The sequence below is a fragment of the Bos indicus genome, chromosome 1, assembly GCF_029378745.1.
Source record: "Bos indicus isolate NIAB-ARS_2022 breed Sahiwal x Tharparkar chromosome 1, NIAB-ARS_B.indTharparkar_mat_pri_1.0, whole genome shotgun sequence".
Classification (NCBI taxonomy): Eukaryota; Metazoa; Chordata; class Mammalia; order Artiodactyla; family Bovidae; genus Bos; species Bos indicus.
This window is the reverse complement of record NC_091760.1, coordinates 42,745,230-42,763,574: the sequence shown is the minus strand read 5'-3', so window position 1 is coordinate 42,763,574 and position 18,345 is coordinate 42,745,230. Positions and strand designations below refer to the sequence as shown.

General features: G+C 40.8%; 2 protein-coding genes and 2 pseudogenes across 3 annotated transcripts in view; all 4 read right to left on the bottom strand.

Moving 5' to 3' along the window:
• Positions 1-17,778, bottom strand: part of ARL6 (ARF like GTPase 6) — a 39,395-nt gene extending 21,617 nt beyond the window's left edge. Inside the window, exons 1-4 of one of the 2 annotated variants that reach the window (XM_070786866.1) lie at positions 17,447-17,778; positions 14,064-14,213; positions 2,069-2,130; positions 807-875 (exon numbers count right to left, since the gene is read on the bottom strand). In XM_070786866.1, coding sequence (XP_070642967.1) covers positions 807-875; positions 2,069-2,130; positions 14,064-14,186 — 254 coding nt within the window. In that variant the 5' untranslated portion in view covers positions 14,187-14,213; positions 17,447-17,778. Of the gene's footprint in view, positions 1-806; positions 876-2,068; positions 2,131-14,063; positions 14,214-17,335 lie in introns of both variants that reach the window. The other variant, XM_019966845.2, reaches the window with a different exon arrangement.
• On the bottom strand, positions 7,587-9,992 carry LOC139182288 (protein CDV3 homolog pseudogene; annotated as a pseudogene).
• On the bottom strand, positions 9,887-10,588 carry LOC139182286 (protein CDV3 homolog pseudogene; annotated as a pseudogene).
• On the bottom strand, positions 11,067-11,471 carry LOC109563481 (anaphase-promoting complex subunit 15). The gene has a single exon (XM_019966909.2). The coding sequence runs from the start codon at positions 11,454-11,456 to the stop codon at positions 11,091-11,093; it is 366 nt and encodes a 121-aa protein (XP_019822468.1). The 5' UTR covers positions 11,457-11,471; the 3' UTR covers positions 11,067-11,090.
• Positions 17,779-18,345: the final 567 nt, after the last annotated feature.

The window sequence follows — 18,345 nt, the reverse complement described above, 5'->3', positions numbered from 1 at the left end:
TAAAATTTTTTTTTAAGTATTAAATACATTTTTAAAAACAGTTGTTTACCAAATAATTGGAAGAGGAATTTAAAAAATCCTATACTGAAAACTCAAGTTGCCTTAAAAACAAAAATACCTCACATTTCCCTGAGAGAATTTAATGCAGAATACCACAAACATAGCATATTTGGATCCTAGCAACTTGATAGCTGTTAATCTGAAGTAACTGGTGAACACCTGATTTGCACATGCAGCAAAACATCTTGTTTAGAACTGCTTGTTGAACAAATGGATCAACTGTTGATGCTGCTATTTTAACTAAATTTATTCAGTAATTATATACTGATCTGTGTGCCCAGAATCATACTTGATCTTGAAGAAATAATCTGAATAAGAAAAAAATCCAACCCCCTTGATTATATGGTTATAAGATTAGAGAAAAATGAATGGTGAAGTACTGTGCCAACAATGGAGCCAGAATAATTGGGCATCTCCACAATAAATGGAATCTCCACAGAGGAGGTGACTTTTGAGCTAGTCCTTAAAGAATGAATATATCAACCTTAAGCTGCAGAGAAGTAGAGTAGAACGGGACATTAAAAACAGAGACAACAGAACATGCAAGGCCCAAGGTTATGAAGAATCTGAACCATTTGACAAATAATGTCAAGTATGATCATATATTTTTTAAAAACTTAGGATGTATACTTAAATTACATAAAAATAAACATTGCAACCTAGCCCACATAATCATTTGGATTTTTAATCACTACTTGTTGTTAAAATATAACCATCTGTTAACCAACATTTGCAAACATACTTACTTATAATAGTGTTCCCAGAGATTTCTGTATCTTCCTTGACCTGACATGTCAAACACTGTAAAAGACAAACTATAAGACAAAACAAACAACAACAAAAATTATTACATTATAAGCTACTAAAACTTTAAATTATTATCAATCAAAGAAACCACCCTTGAGTATACAGTGTTCAACTTGGGCCAGCTTTCAAGTGCCACAGAATACATTTTTTGAATATAAATATGATTTTATAATAGTAACATATAAAAAATATATTTTTCTTTGCTAGTAAAATTATAATAGTCAGAACAAGGAAGCAACCTAGATGTCCATCAGCAGATGAATGGATAAGAAAGCTGTGGTACATATACACAATGGAGTATTACTCAGCCATTAAAAATATTACATTTGAATCAGTTCTAATGAGGTGGATGAAACTGGAGCCTATTATACAGAGTGAAGTAAGCCAGAAAGAAAAACACCAATACAGTATAACACATATATATGGAATTTAAAAAGATGAAACTCCAATACTTTGGCCACCTCATGTGAAGAGTTGACTCATTGGAAAAGACTCTGATGCTGGGAGGGATTGGGGGCAGGAAGAGAAGGGGATGACAGAGGATGAGATGGCTGGATGGCATCACTGACTCGATGGACGTGAGTTTGGGTGAACTTTGGGAGTTGGTGATGGACAGGGAGGCCTGGCGTGCTGCAATTCAAGGGGTCGCAAAGAGTCGGACACGACTGAGCGATTGAACTGAACTGAACGATAACCCTGTATGTGAGACAGCAAAAGAGATACAGATGTATAGAACAGTCTTTTGGACTCTGTGGGAGAGGGCGAGGGTGGGATGATTTGGGAGAATGGCACTGAAACATGTGCATTATCATATATGATCGATGCATGATACAGGAAGCTCTGGGCTGGTGCACTGGGATGACCCAGAGGGATGGGATGGGATGAGGAGGGAGGTGGGAGGGGGGTTCAGTATGGGGAACACATGTACACCTGTGGTGGATTCATGTCAATGTATGGCAAAACGAATAAAATACTGTAAAGTAATTAGCCTCCAATTAAAATAAATAAATTTATATTAAAAAAATTTTTAAGAAGAGTTTATCTGAAGAATAATCCAGAGATAGTAGTACAAGTATTTTAACGTCAGTGGGCTTCTGAAACAACAGATTCCTTTTTCTAAGAGTAGCAGGAATAACTAGATAGATCTAATACCATTTTTCACCCACAACTTCTTAATCACAAGTTTAATAAAATGAATTACCTAGACGATTTGAATTTCTGTATGCTGAATCCTATTGTTGGAACTATATCTTGAGACTGAGCCTTTAAGAAAAGAGACAAAGTTTAGAAATTTGCAATTACCGAAAATGCATTTTTCCTCAGGTTAAAAGTACCCAGTTTTTCCAATTCTAAAATCTGCCACTAAGAAGATGAAAGGATTAAACAAAATCATAATTTTTGCAAGGAGATCATTGTGTGTGAATTCTTTATAGAAGTTTAAGGTTTACTAATTATAAATCTGCATAATGTGTTGTCTTAATTCACATTTTGAGGCTTGCTGAAAGTTACCAACAACTTAAAATAGTTTCACAAGTCTCTTTTAGCTCACATATAGGACTTCCTAATCTTCCATACTTACTGAGTTTGCAAATGCTACAGAGGGGCTTCCCAGGTGGCACTACTGGTAAAGAACCCATCTGCCAATGTAGGAGACATAAGAGAGGTGGGTTCGATCCCTGAGTCAGGAAGATCCCCTGGAGGCGGGCATGGCAACCCACTCCAGTATTCTTGCCTGGAGAATCCCATGGATAGAGGAGCCTGGCAGGATACTGTCCATGAGGTTGCAGAGAGTCAGACACGACTGAAACGACTTAGCAAGCAGGATGCGAGCTACAGAGGATTGTCTTCATGTCTAGATGGTGAATATATATGGTCTCTGCTTTCATGAATTTATAATCTAGAGAAGGTAAACAGCAATAAATAACTAAGATACCAATTGTGAACAGTGCTAAGTACAATGAAAGGTGATTGAGGTGGGAGGCAATGGGGTGGAGGAGGGTTAGTTTAGCAGCCTGTCTGAGAGAGGTGACATCTCACCCAGTAAATGTTAAGAAGGAAAAAAGCTATGACAAGATCTGGGCAAAGAACCACCCAGTCAAAGGAAATAGCCAGAGCAATGACTGCAAGGAAGGGAGGAACTCACCACTCAGGAAAAGTTGAAGGCCTGTATGTCTAAAATATATTTATTAAGGGAAAGACTGTATGTAACCAAGTGAGAGAGGTGGGGCCGTGGTGGAGATCGAGTGGAAAAGAGATTGCAAGAGGGCAAGAGTATAATGGGAGACCTGCTGACATGATCCACCGACAAGTAAAAGACCTTAAATTGGTAAGTTAACTTGTCAATTAAGTTAACTTAATTGTACCATCAAGACTTTCTCCTTTTGAATAGAAGTCCATTCACTTTCTGACCCAGATGCCTAGGAGTTATTCTTGACTCTTTCCTTTTTTTACATTCCCCTATACAACAATTCTCTAAGCTTTACTGATTCTGGCTCACTAACTTAGCTTAGGTCCTCATCATTTCTTGCTTCAAATTACTAAAACAGCTCCTGATTACTCCTAACTGCTAATACACCATCTAAACAAGTTACTTCTCTAAGCCTGCGTTTTCTTAAATGTAAAATATATCATTACTACCCTTAACTCTTAGTGTTTTCATGAGAATTAAGTAAGCTAATTGATGCAAAATACCAGTGTCTGGTCCATAGTAAACACTCAATAAATGGTTGTTATCATTAAGAATTACACTCTCACTGATTTCAGTTTCATACCCCAGTCTTCTTCATACTGCCAAAAGTGTAACCTAAAAAAAAAAAATTCCCTTTTGAGTTCATCACGTTGCTTTCATGTAAAAAGAGGAGTAGAGGGAAAATTGCTGCCTCACATCATTATGTTCACTTTGGTAGTTTACTCCTGAAAATTTAAAATTCAAATGGAAAGACATAAGGTGAAAGGTCCCTGGAGCTTGGTCACCTTAATAGTAATGTGCTAGTGAAAAGACTTCCCAGAGCTGCCTTGATTTTGGCTTTCTGGAATTTGTTTACTCAGCTTTCCCTTCTATTCTGTGAGCTGCCTAGTAGCATTCTTCCAAAAATCTCTCTCTTTATGTTAGACAGAATTTATTTCCTGTTACTCAGATTCTTACCTAATATCTTAGGGGTCCTTCACTGTACAACAAACTTTGGAATACAGAGTTTCCTAATTTTTGTTGTCCTAAAATACATACTGTTTTGATTTTATGAATTTTCATGTGCCAATGTGATAAAACCATCAGCTATTGCTATTAGGGAAAAAATAACAATAATAACAAAAAGTTAGTTGAACGTTTAAAGAAATCTCAGAAAACACAGCTCAAATGAGTAGCCTTGAACTATAATTCTAATCACTTAACTGTAATTAGAAATTGGCTAGCCTGTCCATAATCACCAGTTTCTTTACAAACTCTTTTGTTTCCAGAGAAGCTACCCTTTAATTTGCTGTTTTAACAGGGATAAAATTAATCAACTTTCTTTTCTTCACTTCTAAAGTTCTAGTGGAAGATAATTAGAAAGAAGAAACTACACTAATTAATTAGGACAGGACAAGATATGTGAGCTGGTACTTTCAGATTCAAGTGTGATTCATTTTCCTCTAAAGAATCTGAAATAGTCTTCACTGATTAATTTCCCTCTGCCCTATTCAGGAACAAATACATTTGATGATTCTCTAAATTGGACAGGGGATGCTTACAAACCAAGTGAAGAGTGCAGGAATTATTACCTAAGTGTCTCAGGCCATCTGAGATAACCCAGTAATAGATCAATATCAGTAAGACTAGAACAAGGTTTCTAAGAGAGACCCTATTTGATAAGTTTTACTAAATATGTTGAAAATGATATCCTTGGCACGATGAGTAATCATTCACTGCCAAAAAATGAAAATTAAAAAATCACTATCAGTCCATTTGTACAAAATTACATTTAACTACTAAGAAATATTCTAGGTATTTGGGAAATCCCATGGAGAGGAGCCTGGCAGTCTACAGTCCATAGGGCTGCAAAGAGTCAGACGTGTCTTAGCAACTAAAACAACATTATTGAACAATGTAAGATTTATGCTCTTATGAATTTAATTTTATGATGAAGAAAAATGTAATAAACAACTTATCAACTGAATATGTGAAGCAATTTCAGATTGTTTTAAATGTTAAGAATATAAAACTGGATATGATAGAATGAGAGCATTTCTGTTGGGGAATGGGGCAAAACTTAGAATTTTAGAAGATATTAATAGAGCACATCTCTTACTTTGACAGTAAGACCAGATTCTTGAAAAGTTATCAGGTTAAAATTACCTCTTTTCTCTCCTTATCAGTTTAGAAAGGATCAGCAACCTTAACATATTAACAACAAATGAACATTAAGAGAGCTTAATATTAAAAACTAGTTTGGGCTCAGGAAGTATCTAGTTATCTAGAAACTGACTTTATCCCTCTACAAAAACATATAAGAGACTATTTTACTATAAAATGAGACTTGCAATTTCTTTCAAGACATTTCCTAATAGAGGATCATAGATTTCTATTCAGTTCAGTTCAGTTCAGTCGCTCACTAGCGTCCAACTCTTTGCGACCCCATGGACCGCAGCACGCCAGGTCTCCCTGTCCATCACCAACTCCCAGAGTTTACCCAAACTCATGTCCATAGAGTCGGTGATGCCATCCAGCCATCTCATCCTCTGTCGTCCCCTTCTCCTCCTGCCTTCAATCCTTCCCAGCATCAGGGTCTTTTCCAATGAGTCAGTTCTTTGTATGATGTGGCCAAAGTATTGGAGTTTCAGCTTCAGCATCAGTCCTTCCAATGAACACTCAGGACTGATCTCTTTTAGGATGGACTGGTTGGATCTCCTTGCAGTCCAAGGGACTCTCAAGAGTCTTCTTCAACACCACAGTTCAAAAGCATCAATTCTTTGGTGCTATATTTTCTTTATAGTCCAACTCTCAAATCCATACGTGACTACTGGAAAAACCATAGCCTTGACTAGACGGACCTTTGTTGGCAAAGTTATGTCTCTGCTTTTTGATTTCTATTACTCACCTTAAATCATTAAAAATAATATTTCTCATAGTGGATATAAGCTCACAAGAGACTGTTTTTGGGTTCAAAGGTAGGGAGGAAGCAAGTGTTTTATCTGTGCCTGGGTGACAGGTTTTAGGGCTTTAAGAAGTCCCATTTCAAGTGTCTTCTTGGCCATAATCACGAAGTTGTTTTTTTAATTTTTTTTTTTTTTAAGTAAAACAACTTAATCTGCTCTCAGAAGGTAGAGGTCAATTGCTCTGAGGAGACAGGATAGTTGCCTAAAGATTAACGCTCAGAAAGTGGTGTCAGAAATTAGACGATCCCCTTAAAAATAGCCCTGGAGTTAGTCTAGGCTAGTTCCATAATTCACCAGTGGTAGCAGAGAGATGCATATGCTGGAAAACAAAAGATTAATTAAAAAGCCTCAGTAATTGGCTGCATGCCCAGATGTTCCTGAGGACTCTCCCTGACTAGTATAGTATGTTAGGCAGGGTCAGCAGGTCTTGCACAGGACTAGCCTGAAATTGGGATATTAGAATATTTTAAGATGATACACTGAGCTCAGGATGCCTCCTTCCCCTGCTGCCTCAAATGATCAATAATGTTTAGAGAAGAAAGCTGTTCCCATCCATATCAAAGAAGATTATTCCTAAGGTAATAACCATGTCTTGGGACAGGAGATCACTATACTGTTGGGGATGGTGGAAAGAGATAACGTAATTTCCATTTTGTTCTTTGAATGTCATTTCTGCCAATCTGAGTACAGTAGGCACCAGGGGGCTGGCATACTTTGATACTATTAACTGTGGCTCTGGTTTCAATCATTTTGTACTTATCTGACACAACTTTTACAAAAAAATTTCTTTTGAAGATATTCCTTGATGTAGAAAAAAATGGCAATATCTCCTATAGAATAGTACCTTACCTGAAGAGCTTCCTTATAATCTTGTTCCCTTATGCTACCAGGCTAACCTGCAGAAGTGCTGCACATCACCAGCCACTAAGTTTCTTAATATTAGCCCAGGTTGATCTACTGACAGCCAAACCATCCGTGGAACTAATTATAGACCCACAGCTGAGTATGGTTCTCTAAATTCAATTTGGAGCCCATTCAAGTGGGTAGGGGAGAAGGCAATGGCACCCTACTCCAGTACTCTTGCCTGGAAAATCCCATGGATGGAGGAGCCTGGTAGGCTGCAGTCCATGGGGTCACTAAGAGTTGGACACGACTGAGCGACTTCCCTTTCACTTTTCACTTTCATGCATTGGAGAAGGAAATGGCAACCCACTCCAGTGTTCTTGCCTGGAGAATCCCAGGGACGGGGGAGCCTGGTGGGCTGCCATCTATGGGGTCACACAGAGTCGGACACGACTGAAGTGACTTAGCAGCAAGTAGGTAGGTTGCTATATCTTCTTCTTAAAGACTGTTAAAGAAATTTATTACAATCACCTCAGTTAGGAGACAAACTTTTTATTTGTTCCTTTCCTTATTGGTGAAATCTCTTTTCCCTGCTTTCATATAGAGAAGACTCCATTAAAATGACACTTCTAGCTACTCTATTTCTCCTCTCTAAATTTATTCCTCTTCATGGGTGGGGAGGACTTCTTTGATGTCTCAGTTTGTGAAATTGAAACAACCTTCTTGGTTCTGCCTCTCTCTCATTGAGAGCCACATGTTTCTTTTTTTTTTTTTTTCCCCATATATTTACTTTGTATTGAATTTGTTAATGACACATAGTTTTTGCACTGCCAAACCATTACTGAGAATTCAAAGAAAGAAATGGTACAATGGACAGCCTCATCCACCCATCATTCAGCATATTAAAACTTGATTCACGTGCACTTCAATAATTCCACATATCTTTTAAAAAGTTGTAACAAGGGTTGGGATTCTTAAGTCTCCTTGCAGGTCTTTAGATTTCTATGCCATTAAATAACTTTTCCCATATATTTATCTCAGTTCCTCAATAACATAACCCCCAACAAAATTTTGCTGGGAAAAATGCACTTTTCAGGGGATTTATGTGGCTCAAGGTCCAAGAGATTATTTGTTAAAAGATTTTTGTTTCCCATATGATGTCTTCAGATTAACCAAGAATCTGTTTTTCAATCATCCAACCTCTCCTTGGCTGGCTCAGCTACTCACCCAAGCACATCAGAACACAGGCATCCTGCCTGCCACCTCAAGTAACTCCAACATTATTGCCCAGATACACTTTGCAGGTTCCATCAGGTGATTCTGTTCGCTTCCCAGGAGTGGGATTCCTGCATTGACACTTTTATCAAGACTCAACTCCTAGAGGAAAATGCTCCCACAACAGGATAGTTTTACTCACCCATTTGCTTCACTCTTGCCAGTAGCAAGTCTGCAACTCCTACATGTGGCAAAGGGATTTTATTATAGAGAAACCCAGACTCTGCATCAAGTGGTCACATGCCACTTTGAAATATTTCTACCGAAGATACAAAACTAGGAAATTCAGACTATCTCATTAGACAGAAAGACTTTTCAGTAATCCTGGGTAGCATCCTGGTGTCCCTTTTCAGGACTAAAAATTACTGGATGGTTTAAGCTGTAATTATTAAAAACAGAAGTGCTACATCACCTGTCTTTCGCCTCTGACTCTCCAAAATGATCAACTTAAAGACATACCAAAAGATTGATACCAAAGCTAGGCTGGGACAATCACTGCATCTACAGAATACCTAACACCTTAAATGTTTGGGCACAAGAGCATCTGGAATTCTTGTCAAAGATCATGCAAGATCTGTGAAACTTAAGTGTATTTCAGGTTGAGGTTCTGCTCTTACAGCTTTGAATTTGTAAGGACAGGACAGTGACTCCCTTGGCCTGAGTAGAAACTAAACAAAGTCTTTCCACCAGTTTACTATACAATTTAGACCTGATTAGAGGAGGCTTTAGCAGCACCTGAAGTAGAGCCCCCTGCATTTACTGCCCTTTACATTAAAGGCCATTTAGTTCCACTCTAGGGATTGGCAAATTCATGAGACATTTCACAATTCCAATGCATACTTCAGGTTACTAAGCTAAGCAATATGCTCTGTAAAAGAACTATTCCAAGTGATAGCAAAAAAAAAAAAAAAAAAAGCCTTAATATGGAACACAGAAAAAGCATTACCCAAATAAAAAATTACTAAAAGAAATAAGATTCTTCCCTCCTACCCCTTTCCCCACTTGGTGACCAAAGTTTGAATTTAATTTGTGGTTACCTCACAATACAACTCAAAGTTTTAAATTATAAATCAGAGCCCTATAGATTTTCCAAGCACATCAGTTCTTTTGAGAGCAGCATGTTCTAGGAAGTCTAATCCAGCCACAGTCCACCTCAGAGTGTTCCTTATAGATGGGGCACAGGACAGGTTAATTAAGGTCACTTAAATCTTCATCTTTTATTACAGCAGATCAGAACCCAGATGGCTGACTTTCTGCAGGATTTCTGATAGGAATCCAGTAGAGCTGGTTTCAAGTTTCACATCGATACTTAATAGCTGTAACCTTTTTATCCAGAAGTTGTGATCCACATGAAGTCCACAATGAGTGCAGCAAATCTGAGGTAGTCAACCCTTAGGAAGGCTCAGTATTTCCAGCTTTCTACATGCTTGGTAGTGGACTGCAGGGATGGGTGCGTGTCACTATAGATTTCTGGTGGTCCTTGTGGTGCTTTCCTTGTTGTGGTCAACCTGGCTCCAGGAGGCCTATACACGCCACTAGTCATTGTTGGTTCTGGGGTTTCTGTAACAACTACTGGAGCAGGAGGTACTTGTACTAGAGCAGTTTTATTCCAAGGGCCTGAAGATTTTTCTACACCACCACCACCACCTCCACCTTCTTCCCAATTATCACTTGGATCTTCTCTCTTTTCATCTTCTTCCTTTTCACTTATTTGCATTGCTTGAACTCTTAGGCCGCTGTAATCAACTTCTTTTTGCTCAAATTCTTTCTACTCATCTTCCTCCTTTGTCACAACCTTGGTGGCGGCCCCAGGGCCAGTGGCCCCCAGGCCTGTGGTCCCGCTATCGCCTGGCCGGGTCCCCACGCCTGCCCCACCGCCCGCTGCGTCCGTGGCTCCACTGCTCCCGCCAGCGCCTCCCGCCGCGCTCGCCGCCTGGTTGCTCCGCTCCTTCTTCTTTTTATCTCTCTTGGTGAAGAAGTTGTCTAGGCTCCGCTCCTCCGTCTCAGCCACGGCCCGGCCTCCTTGGCCCGGATGGGTGGGGCCGGCGGCGGGCCAGGCCCACTGGGGCTCCGAGCTCGGGGTAGAGGCCGGCTCGGGGCTCAAGCTCCCGGGCGCAGCGACCCACATGCTTCTTGAAACCATGCATTCTCATCTGTTCTTAACCATGCAGTAAACCTAGACAAGCAGGATCTCTCCCTGAGGAGCAAAGCTTGAATTCTGGGACATGAATCATAGCTCAAGAGAGTGTTAGCAAGTCCTCTGCTGCTGCTGCTGCTAAGTCACTTCAGTTGTGTCCGACTCTGTGTGACCCCATAGACGGCAGCCACCAGGCTCCCCCGTCCCTGGGATTCTCCAGGCAAGAACACTGGAGTGGTCTGCCATTTCCTTCTCCAATGCATGAAAGTGAAAAGTGAAAGTGAAGTCGCTCAGTCCTGTCTGACTCTTAGGGACCCCATGGACTGCAACCTACCAGGCTCCTCCATCCATGGGATTTTCCAGGCAAGAGTACTGGAGTGGGGTGCCATTGCCTTCTCCGAGCAAGTCCTCTGGCCAGACCTAAACCTTGCCCTCCAAAATTAATATTTCAATAAAACTGCTATGTTTTTTAAAATCTCTGACTTTAGCACATCTATTTCAGCTGATTCCCAACTTGATTGGAGAGCCCCTTAAAACTCCAAATTACCTTTGTTTTTTTTTTCAGTCCTGTGTCTTTATTAAAGAAAGTTAGAAAGAAACTAGATCTGACAAACAATGGGTGACGTGCTGGCTAGAAGGGAGGGTGCTGGGCTTAGGCCCGGGGGATTCAAGGGCAGACTGATGGCCTGGGAGGGACCAAGAAGATCAGGTCCTGGCAGCAGCTGAGGAAGTGCCCGAGGATGAGGATTCATGGGAGTGGGTGATCAGCTGGTTCTGCAGGGGGTCCAGGGTGGTCCTTGGACCCCCTTTCTTGAGACCACCCTTTCTTGTCTACCTAGATCATCCATTGGTCCTGATCCTGTTCGTTGCCTTCCATGTCCACCTCATTGACCTCTCCGTCATCAGGTGACTCATTGTAGTCATTCATCTCATCCATGTCCTGCATGTCCTCGTCATCCTCTGAGTCCTCTTCACTGTCCTCGTCGTCATCTTCATCTTCCTCTTCCTCGTCGTCATAGTGCTCTGAGGCCGGCTTGCCAATAGGTACCAGGTTGTTGTCTTTCTCTGCAATGCTCTGGAGCCAGGCCTGATGCTGCTGTTCTTGCTGCTGCAGCTCTGTCTCCTCCACACAGGGTCGATCCAGATTAAACCACAGTGTCTCAGTCACACGGGGGAACAGTGAGGGGAACAAGGTGGACATGGCTCTCTCGAGGAAGCGGCCAATGAGTTGGAGCGCTTTAATGTTAAGGGGAGTGTGAGCAGGCAGCTCCTGAGGAGGCGGATCAGGAGAATGGGGTTTCTCTGGGGTAGGGAGGGAAGGAGGGACGAGGAGTCCTAAATTACCTTCTAACTCTATTTTCAACTTCTTATCCCAGCTGTCTCAAACTAACTGCCATCTGAAAATACACCAGTAGTTAGTTGTTTCACATGGCAAACTCTCCCATGTAGAAGAAGGGAATGATGACCTCAAGAAAAGAAATGATGGCATTTTTGTAATTTGAGAGCAATCTCAAATTAAACAGAAGTGAAAATGAAGCTGTTGGGGAAAAGGCGGTGGGGGACAGTAGGAGTTCTCATTCTGCCCAACCTGAAGCACTATTTGGAGGCGATGAAGTCCACTTTCAATTACCATATTTAGGAGCAATGCTTCCTACTATTCAGCCTGTCAGTCATTAAGAGCACCAGTTTCCTAATTTTGAACCATCTGCTCGATTTATGGTGGGCTGCTGTCTATGGGGTCGCACAGAGTTGGACACGACTGAAGTGACTTAGCAGCAGTGGCAGCTCAATTTATATGCAGGCTATATATTTTTTCATCAACATTTTCCATTGATTGACTAATGGTTTTTATCTACATAAAAGTATTTACAACTGTCAATGTTAACTGTTTACCTCTATCCACTCTCCTAATCTTTCATACTTTGTTGTTGTTTAGTAACTAAGTCATGTCCGACTCTTTGCAACGCTATGAACTGTAGCCTGCAAGGCTCCTCTGTCCATGGGATTTCCTAGGCAAAAATACTGGAGTGGGTTGCCATTTCCTTCTCCATAGGACCTTAACAACCCAGGGATCAAGCTCACTTCTCCTGCACTGGCAGGTGGGTTCTTTACCACTGAGCCACCAGGGAAGCCCCTCTTTCGTACTTACAGGACCCCAATTACTAATGGAAGCAGCAATATGTCCTGCTTTAAAAAAAAATCCAGCCTCATTTACAGATAGGGTAGCCAGTGAGGTGAAAGAGTCATTAGTTGAGGCTTCTGAGTAAGCTCTTTAAAGAGGACTTATTTGGCAGGAAGACTTATTCTTTTGCCTTGTTCTTTTCTCATCTCTGCAACTTAGGATATAGACAGCATATTAAAAAGCAGAGACATTATTTTGCCAACAAAGATCCATCTAGTTAAGGCTATGGTTTTTCCAGTGGTCATGTATGGATGTGAGAGTTGGACTATAAAGAAAGATGAGTGCTGAAGAATTGATGCTTTTGAATTGTGGTGTTGGAGAAGACTCTTGAGAGTCCCTTGGACGGCAAGGAGATCCAACCAGTCCATTCTGAAGGAGATCAGTCCTGAGTGTTCACTGGAAGGACTGATGTTGAAGCTGAAACTCCAATACTTTGGCCACCTGATGCGAAGAACTGACTCACTGGAAAAGACCCTGATGCTGGGAAAGAGCGAAGGCGGGAGGAAAAGGGGACAACAGAGGATGAGATGGTTGGATTGCATCACCAACTTAATGGACATGAGTTTGGGTAGGCTCCAGGAGTTGGTGATGGACAGGGAGGCCTGGCGTCCAGCAGTACATGGGGTCGCAAAGAGTCAGACACAACTGAGCAACTGAACTGAACTGAGGATAGTTAACTAAGATGGCCATGTGGAGATTCTGAAGACCCTGAAGAAAACCAGGCACTAAGGATAGCAGAGAGGAAAGATGGAAGATGCCTGGACCATGCAGCTGCCACACCAGCTCTGGAATATTTATTCTGGACTCACTGAGATGACAGAAAAAGAAGCCTCCATCTTCAGTCCACTGTTATGTCGGTTTTCTTTATATACAGCAGAACCTAATTGTAGCTTATACTTCCCAGATGGAACAGTAGTAAAGAATAGGCTTTCCAATGCAGGAGGCACAAGAGGTTTGATCCCTGGGTGGGGAAGATCTCCTGGAGTAGGAAATGGCAACTAACTCCAGTATTCTTCCTTGGAAAATTCCATGGACAGAGGAGTCTGTCAGGCTATACTCCATGGGGTTTCAAAGAGTTGGACAAGACTGGGCACACAGCACAACTGGGTACACAGCACAACATAACTCATACATTATGTGGTGAATGTACTAGCTTATACATATATTTCACTTATTTAAATAATACATTCATGTATTGATGACTTACATGACTTAAAGTCATCTTGCTTGCTACTACCGATATGCATGTAACACTATTGGGAACGGCTAATTATCCATAGAATCTGTAAAAATGATCCACCTTTCCCTTTGTTTTGCTCCTCTTGTAAAGAGAAAGTCAAAACGAAGGCAATGCTACCTGCATGTAAACTCCACAAATTTTTGAAGAGCTTTTGTGAAGAAAAGGCATTTGGAAAATATTCCAGTTTAAATAGTCAAGATTTACCTACATATCAGCATAAAATACACTTCACGTTATGGCTGGCTGATACTTATTACTTTACTAAAGGTATCACAAATTTAATAAGATTTCATAATGTGACAATGAAGTTGCAATGACAGACAAAATAACCCTCCATTAGCTTTCTTTAGCAGAAAATATATAATGTATCTAACAAATATACTTACATTTGAAGGTTTAAGTTTATTAATGATTGTTGTTTTGCCACTATTATCCAGCCCAAGGCACAAAACATGAACCTCCTTCTTTTTGAGGCCAAGCAAGCCTGAAAGTCTGTCTAGCAATCCCATAATGTGAGGCAAGGATTCACAAATCAGCTGCAAGTCAAGGGAAAAAAAAATTAACACAGGCACCTTAAATATGGAGAATATAAGCATATGCATACCAAATTTTCAGAATTTAAAGTCAGTGATACTGTGAAAACCATGTCAATGTAGCTTTGCATTTAGTAAACAGAGTTTAAGCTGATTAACAGAAAGGAGTCTTAACTGAAATGCAGATTGGCAGCTAATAACCCCTAGCAACATAGAATAATGCCTTTGAAATAAATGTACATTTCTTATTGTAACTTATAATACTTAAGAACAAAATGTGGTTTACTTAATATCCTATGGAGTCTCCCATTTGTGATACTTGAGAACATCTGCAGCCTTTTCTGGAAATCTGGAAATGTATGGGTAGTGATGTTCACATGGAGCCTGCTGCTAAAATAGAAAGTAGAAGGCAGACCAGAATAACAAAAAAACTGAAATTTTAGGCTGCCTCATTTGAGTCCACTGGTTAAATCTTTTTCTAAAGCTAACCCCATTGTTGCATTTTGCAATAATATGAAGTAATAAATATTAAATTCACCATTTTTGTTTGCTGACTATATTCACTTTAGACAGAAACAAGAAATCCTAATTGATACATTCATCTTAACTTTTCCTTTGTCCTTACATATCTTGGTATTTTTGTAAGTCAACACAAATCCATTTGGGAAGGTTATGTATAAAACACACACATACACACAAACTGAACCTTAATACATTTTTGTTTCTTTGAAATTATAACTTATATGAAATATTCTGTTAAGTATTTTTTAAAAGAATTTTAACTAATGTACTAGTGAAGAATATGAGCGTAAATACCCATCTTACATTTTAATCTCCTTTTCTCAAATACTATAAAAATTTCCTTGTTAATCTGTTCTGAAGTTAATTTGTCCCTGAAGTCCCCGTTCAAAAATCCTTCAAATGCAAACTTTCAAAAAAACTCCATCAGCAATGCAAATGTGTAAGTATTTTGATGTCAAGTAAAATTACTGATGACATATGGCTGGCTATGTGATAACTTTATGGCTATTCATACCCTTCCAAGGTACTGTTAGATTTAGACTTCAAATCTCCCAAAGATACTTCCTTTGGGCAAACCACCATCCCAGTCCCTCAAAACATTAAAATGTGGTGGGAGAAGAGAGATACATACCCCTTTTGGCAGCCCTCAACTGTGGCAGGGACTGCTACAGCAGTAACCACTATATACCTGTATTCCAAACATTTCCTAATACTCTCCAAACCACCATTTTAAAAATTCTCTAAATACTAGTCTCATCTCTATCTAGAAACTTGCCATCTTACAGCTCCTTCAGTATTTTTTATTCCATACCAAAAAAGGCAAGACCATACCTTGAAGGATGTGAGGATGCAGCAACTTGAAGTAAGTTTCCAAGACAACTACATCTGAAAGGGGGCTGCATCATCAGTTTCGGTTAGGCCCCTTCAGGGATCATTATGGACAGAAATTTCAAAACTGAAATTGGAAAATGATGTGCAGAAGGGAGGGTGCAGGGCCCTAACCAAACACAGGGCCACAGTTGTCTTACCCAAGGGATGGGTTTCATTTGAGATATTCAGCTTGTGCTGCTTGAATTGACTTTTCTTGTGGTAGAGATTCAAATCTCACTCAATCCATTCCTTTAAATCTCAGCTTAAGCATAGGCATTTGTAGAATCTACTTTAAGTTAGCTTTTTGATATCATCAAACAATTCATACAGATCATTTTAATTTAATTTGCCATTACTCACTATGCTATTAATTATACTAAGCATATTGATATACTCTTGTATCTTGTTTTTCATTTCTGATAGGATTTTGAATACTTTAAAAATATGACCACTTCTTGTATCATCCCCCTCTGAACAGGGCATTGATTGTTAAAAGCCTGATATCTGAATATTTGTTTTTTCACAGAACTATGGATTTTGATTTTCCGTTCCCTTTTCCTGGATTATCAAACACCTGATGCTTGTCACTGAAATGCTTTGGGACACACAATTTAAAAAAGAAGTCAGCTGTTCTAAAAGATATAATTACATTTATTGAAGTTGCTTTGTAAACAAGTATCACATAGTCTTATATATGCTTCTATTTTTTAGTAATTATACATTTTTATAAATTTACTTTTTGCATGTATGAAATAAGGAAATAAAAGATAACAGTTTAAGTCACTCAATATTCATCAGCCATGTCCTGGGTGCACAGGAGGAAATGCAATTAGAGTCCTAGAGCCATGATTCTCAACCCTGGTTGCACACTGAAGCCAACTAATTGGATTAGTATTTCTGAAGACGGCATCAGGGCATCCGTATTTTAAAGAACCACACAGTGTTTCTGACGTAGAATCACTATTGAGAATGTGAGACTTTTAGAATAAAGTCTAAAATTTCATGCATAGCTTTTAAACTTGTACACAATTTGGCGCCAATCCACCTTTTCAGTTCCTTATCTTACTCTTTCCTCTCTATGCACACCAGACAATCAAATTCCCTTAGCTGTTATCCGAGAAACAGCTTTTTTTTTTTTTGGTCGCGCGCGGGGCATGACGATATTAGCTCCCCAACCAGGGATGGAAGCTGTGCCCCTGCAGTGGAAGCGCGGAGTCTCAACTACTGAACCGCCAGGCAAGTCACAGAAACTGCTTTCTAAAGGACTTTTAAAACTTGTTGCCAGAAAAATCCTAAAGAATTTGGATGCTATCGACAGTTAAGAGCTTGGAAGGTAGGCTATAGGGAGAGAGGAGTTGAGCAAAGGAAACACCGTGAGAGGTACTTTGTAACTCTATAAAAATGTTTTCAGGGAGAATTACAGAACACCCTTCCTACCCCCAATAAACATTTTCATTCAGCTTTCAGTTTTTGATGGTGAAATTTCAATTACACTTTCTACACAGCAAACAAAAAGGCCCCAATTGGGCAGTGTTAAAATCATCCAATAAAACAAAAATTCACCCAAAGCAGTTCAATGAGTTTTCTGAGCCACCAGCCCACTTTTTTTTTTTTAGTCCTCACACATTAGAAACAACTACACGGAGTGAAAAACATGAAGGAGCAATTCTAAAACTGGTGGGGGCGGGGACTGCAGGCGGCTCTGGACACAAACATCGGGGTTGAGGAGATACCTGCTCTTCGCGGTTAGTCTTGTGGGCCCGGGAGCTGCTGAAGAACAGGAATGAACGCACTCGCTCGTCTCCGTCTCGGGGAGGGGAATATGGTGCGGGGGTTCTGGGTACCTTTCTTTCTAGGCCTCCACAGAAAGGATGCCTGGACCAGAGCAAAGCCGCCTCCGCAAGTTGGGTAAAGGGGTAGTAGTCTCTTCCTCAGCCCAAGTGTCTGCGGCTGGGCAGGCGCCTAGGTGCGTGGCGTTCCCACGGCAACCGGAGGTTCTTCCGGTCCAGAGCCACGCCTCCTCAGAGGTCTTAGCGCGTCTGCCGCCTTGCTCCTGTTAAACGGATTGACGAGCTTCCCAAAATGCCTGAGGAACAGTGAGGAGTATTAAAGAACTGTGAGCAGGGTGACGGGTTGAACTGCCGCCTCCTTGCCAGGAACCGCGCAGCCCCGCTGTGGAGCATGATGGGAGTTGTAGGCGCGCGCATAGCCTGCTGGGAGGTGCTTGGCGTCCGCGTGGGCCAAGGGCTTTTCTCTCAGTGCGCTCTCCCCGCCCTTTCGGGAATGTCAGTCTCAGGGATCAGCGCTCCCTGCTGCGTCGGGGGTACAGAGGAGTGTGGATTTCCGTGGAGCACGGGCGCAGTGTGGTGGCGACAACTGCAGGACCCAACTGTGCGCTCTAGGGCGAGGAGTGCAGGGGAATTGCCTCGTTGCCTAACGCATCCACCCTCTTCCAGGCTCTGCGAGGCCTCAGGTCCAAGAATCCTGGGGAAGCAAAACTGTTCATGTGAGCAGGGAGAGGAGATAAACTCACAGGCATTTTTCGGCAAAGGAAGTCTGCCTGTAACCGGGCTACTAAACTGTCTGATCTCTAGAGATTTCCATGAGGCATAATCTCTTATGATTAGGTTACAATCCCCAGAAGCAAATCGGCAGCTGGTCCGGAAGGGCATCAGTAGCTTGAACGCTTAAAGTTAGCTACCCTCTTAAGATGCTCTGGAGTTTTACAGTAATGGACTTCCCT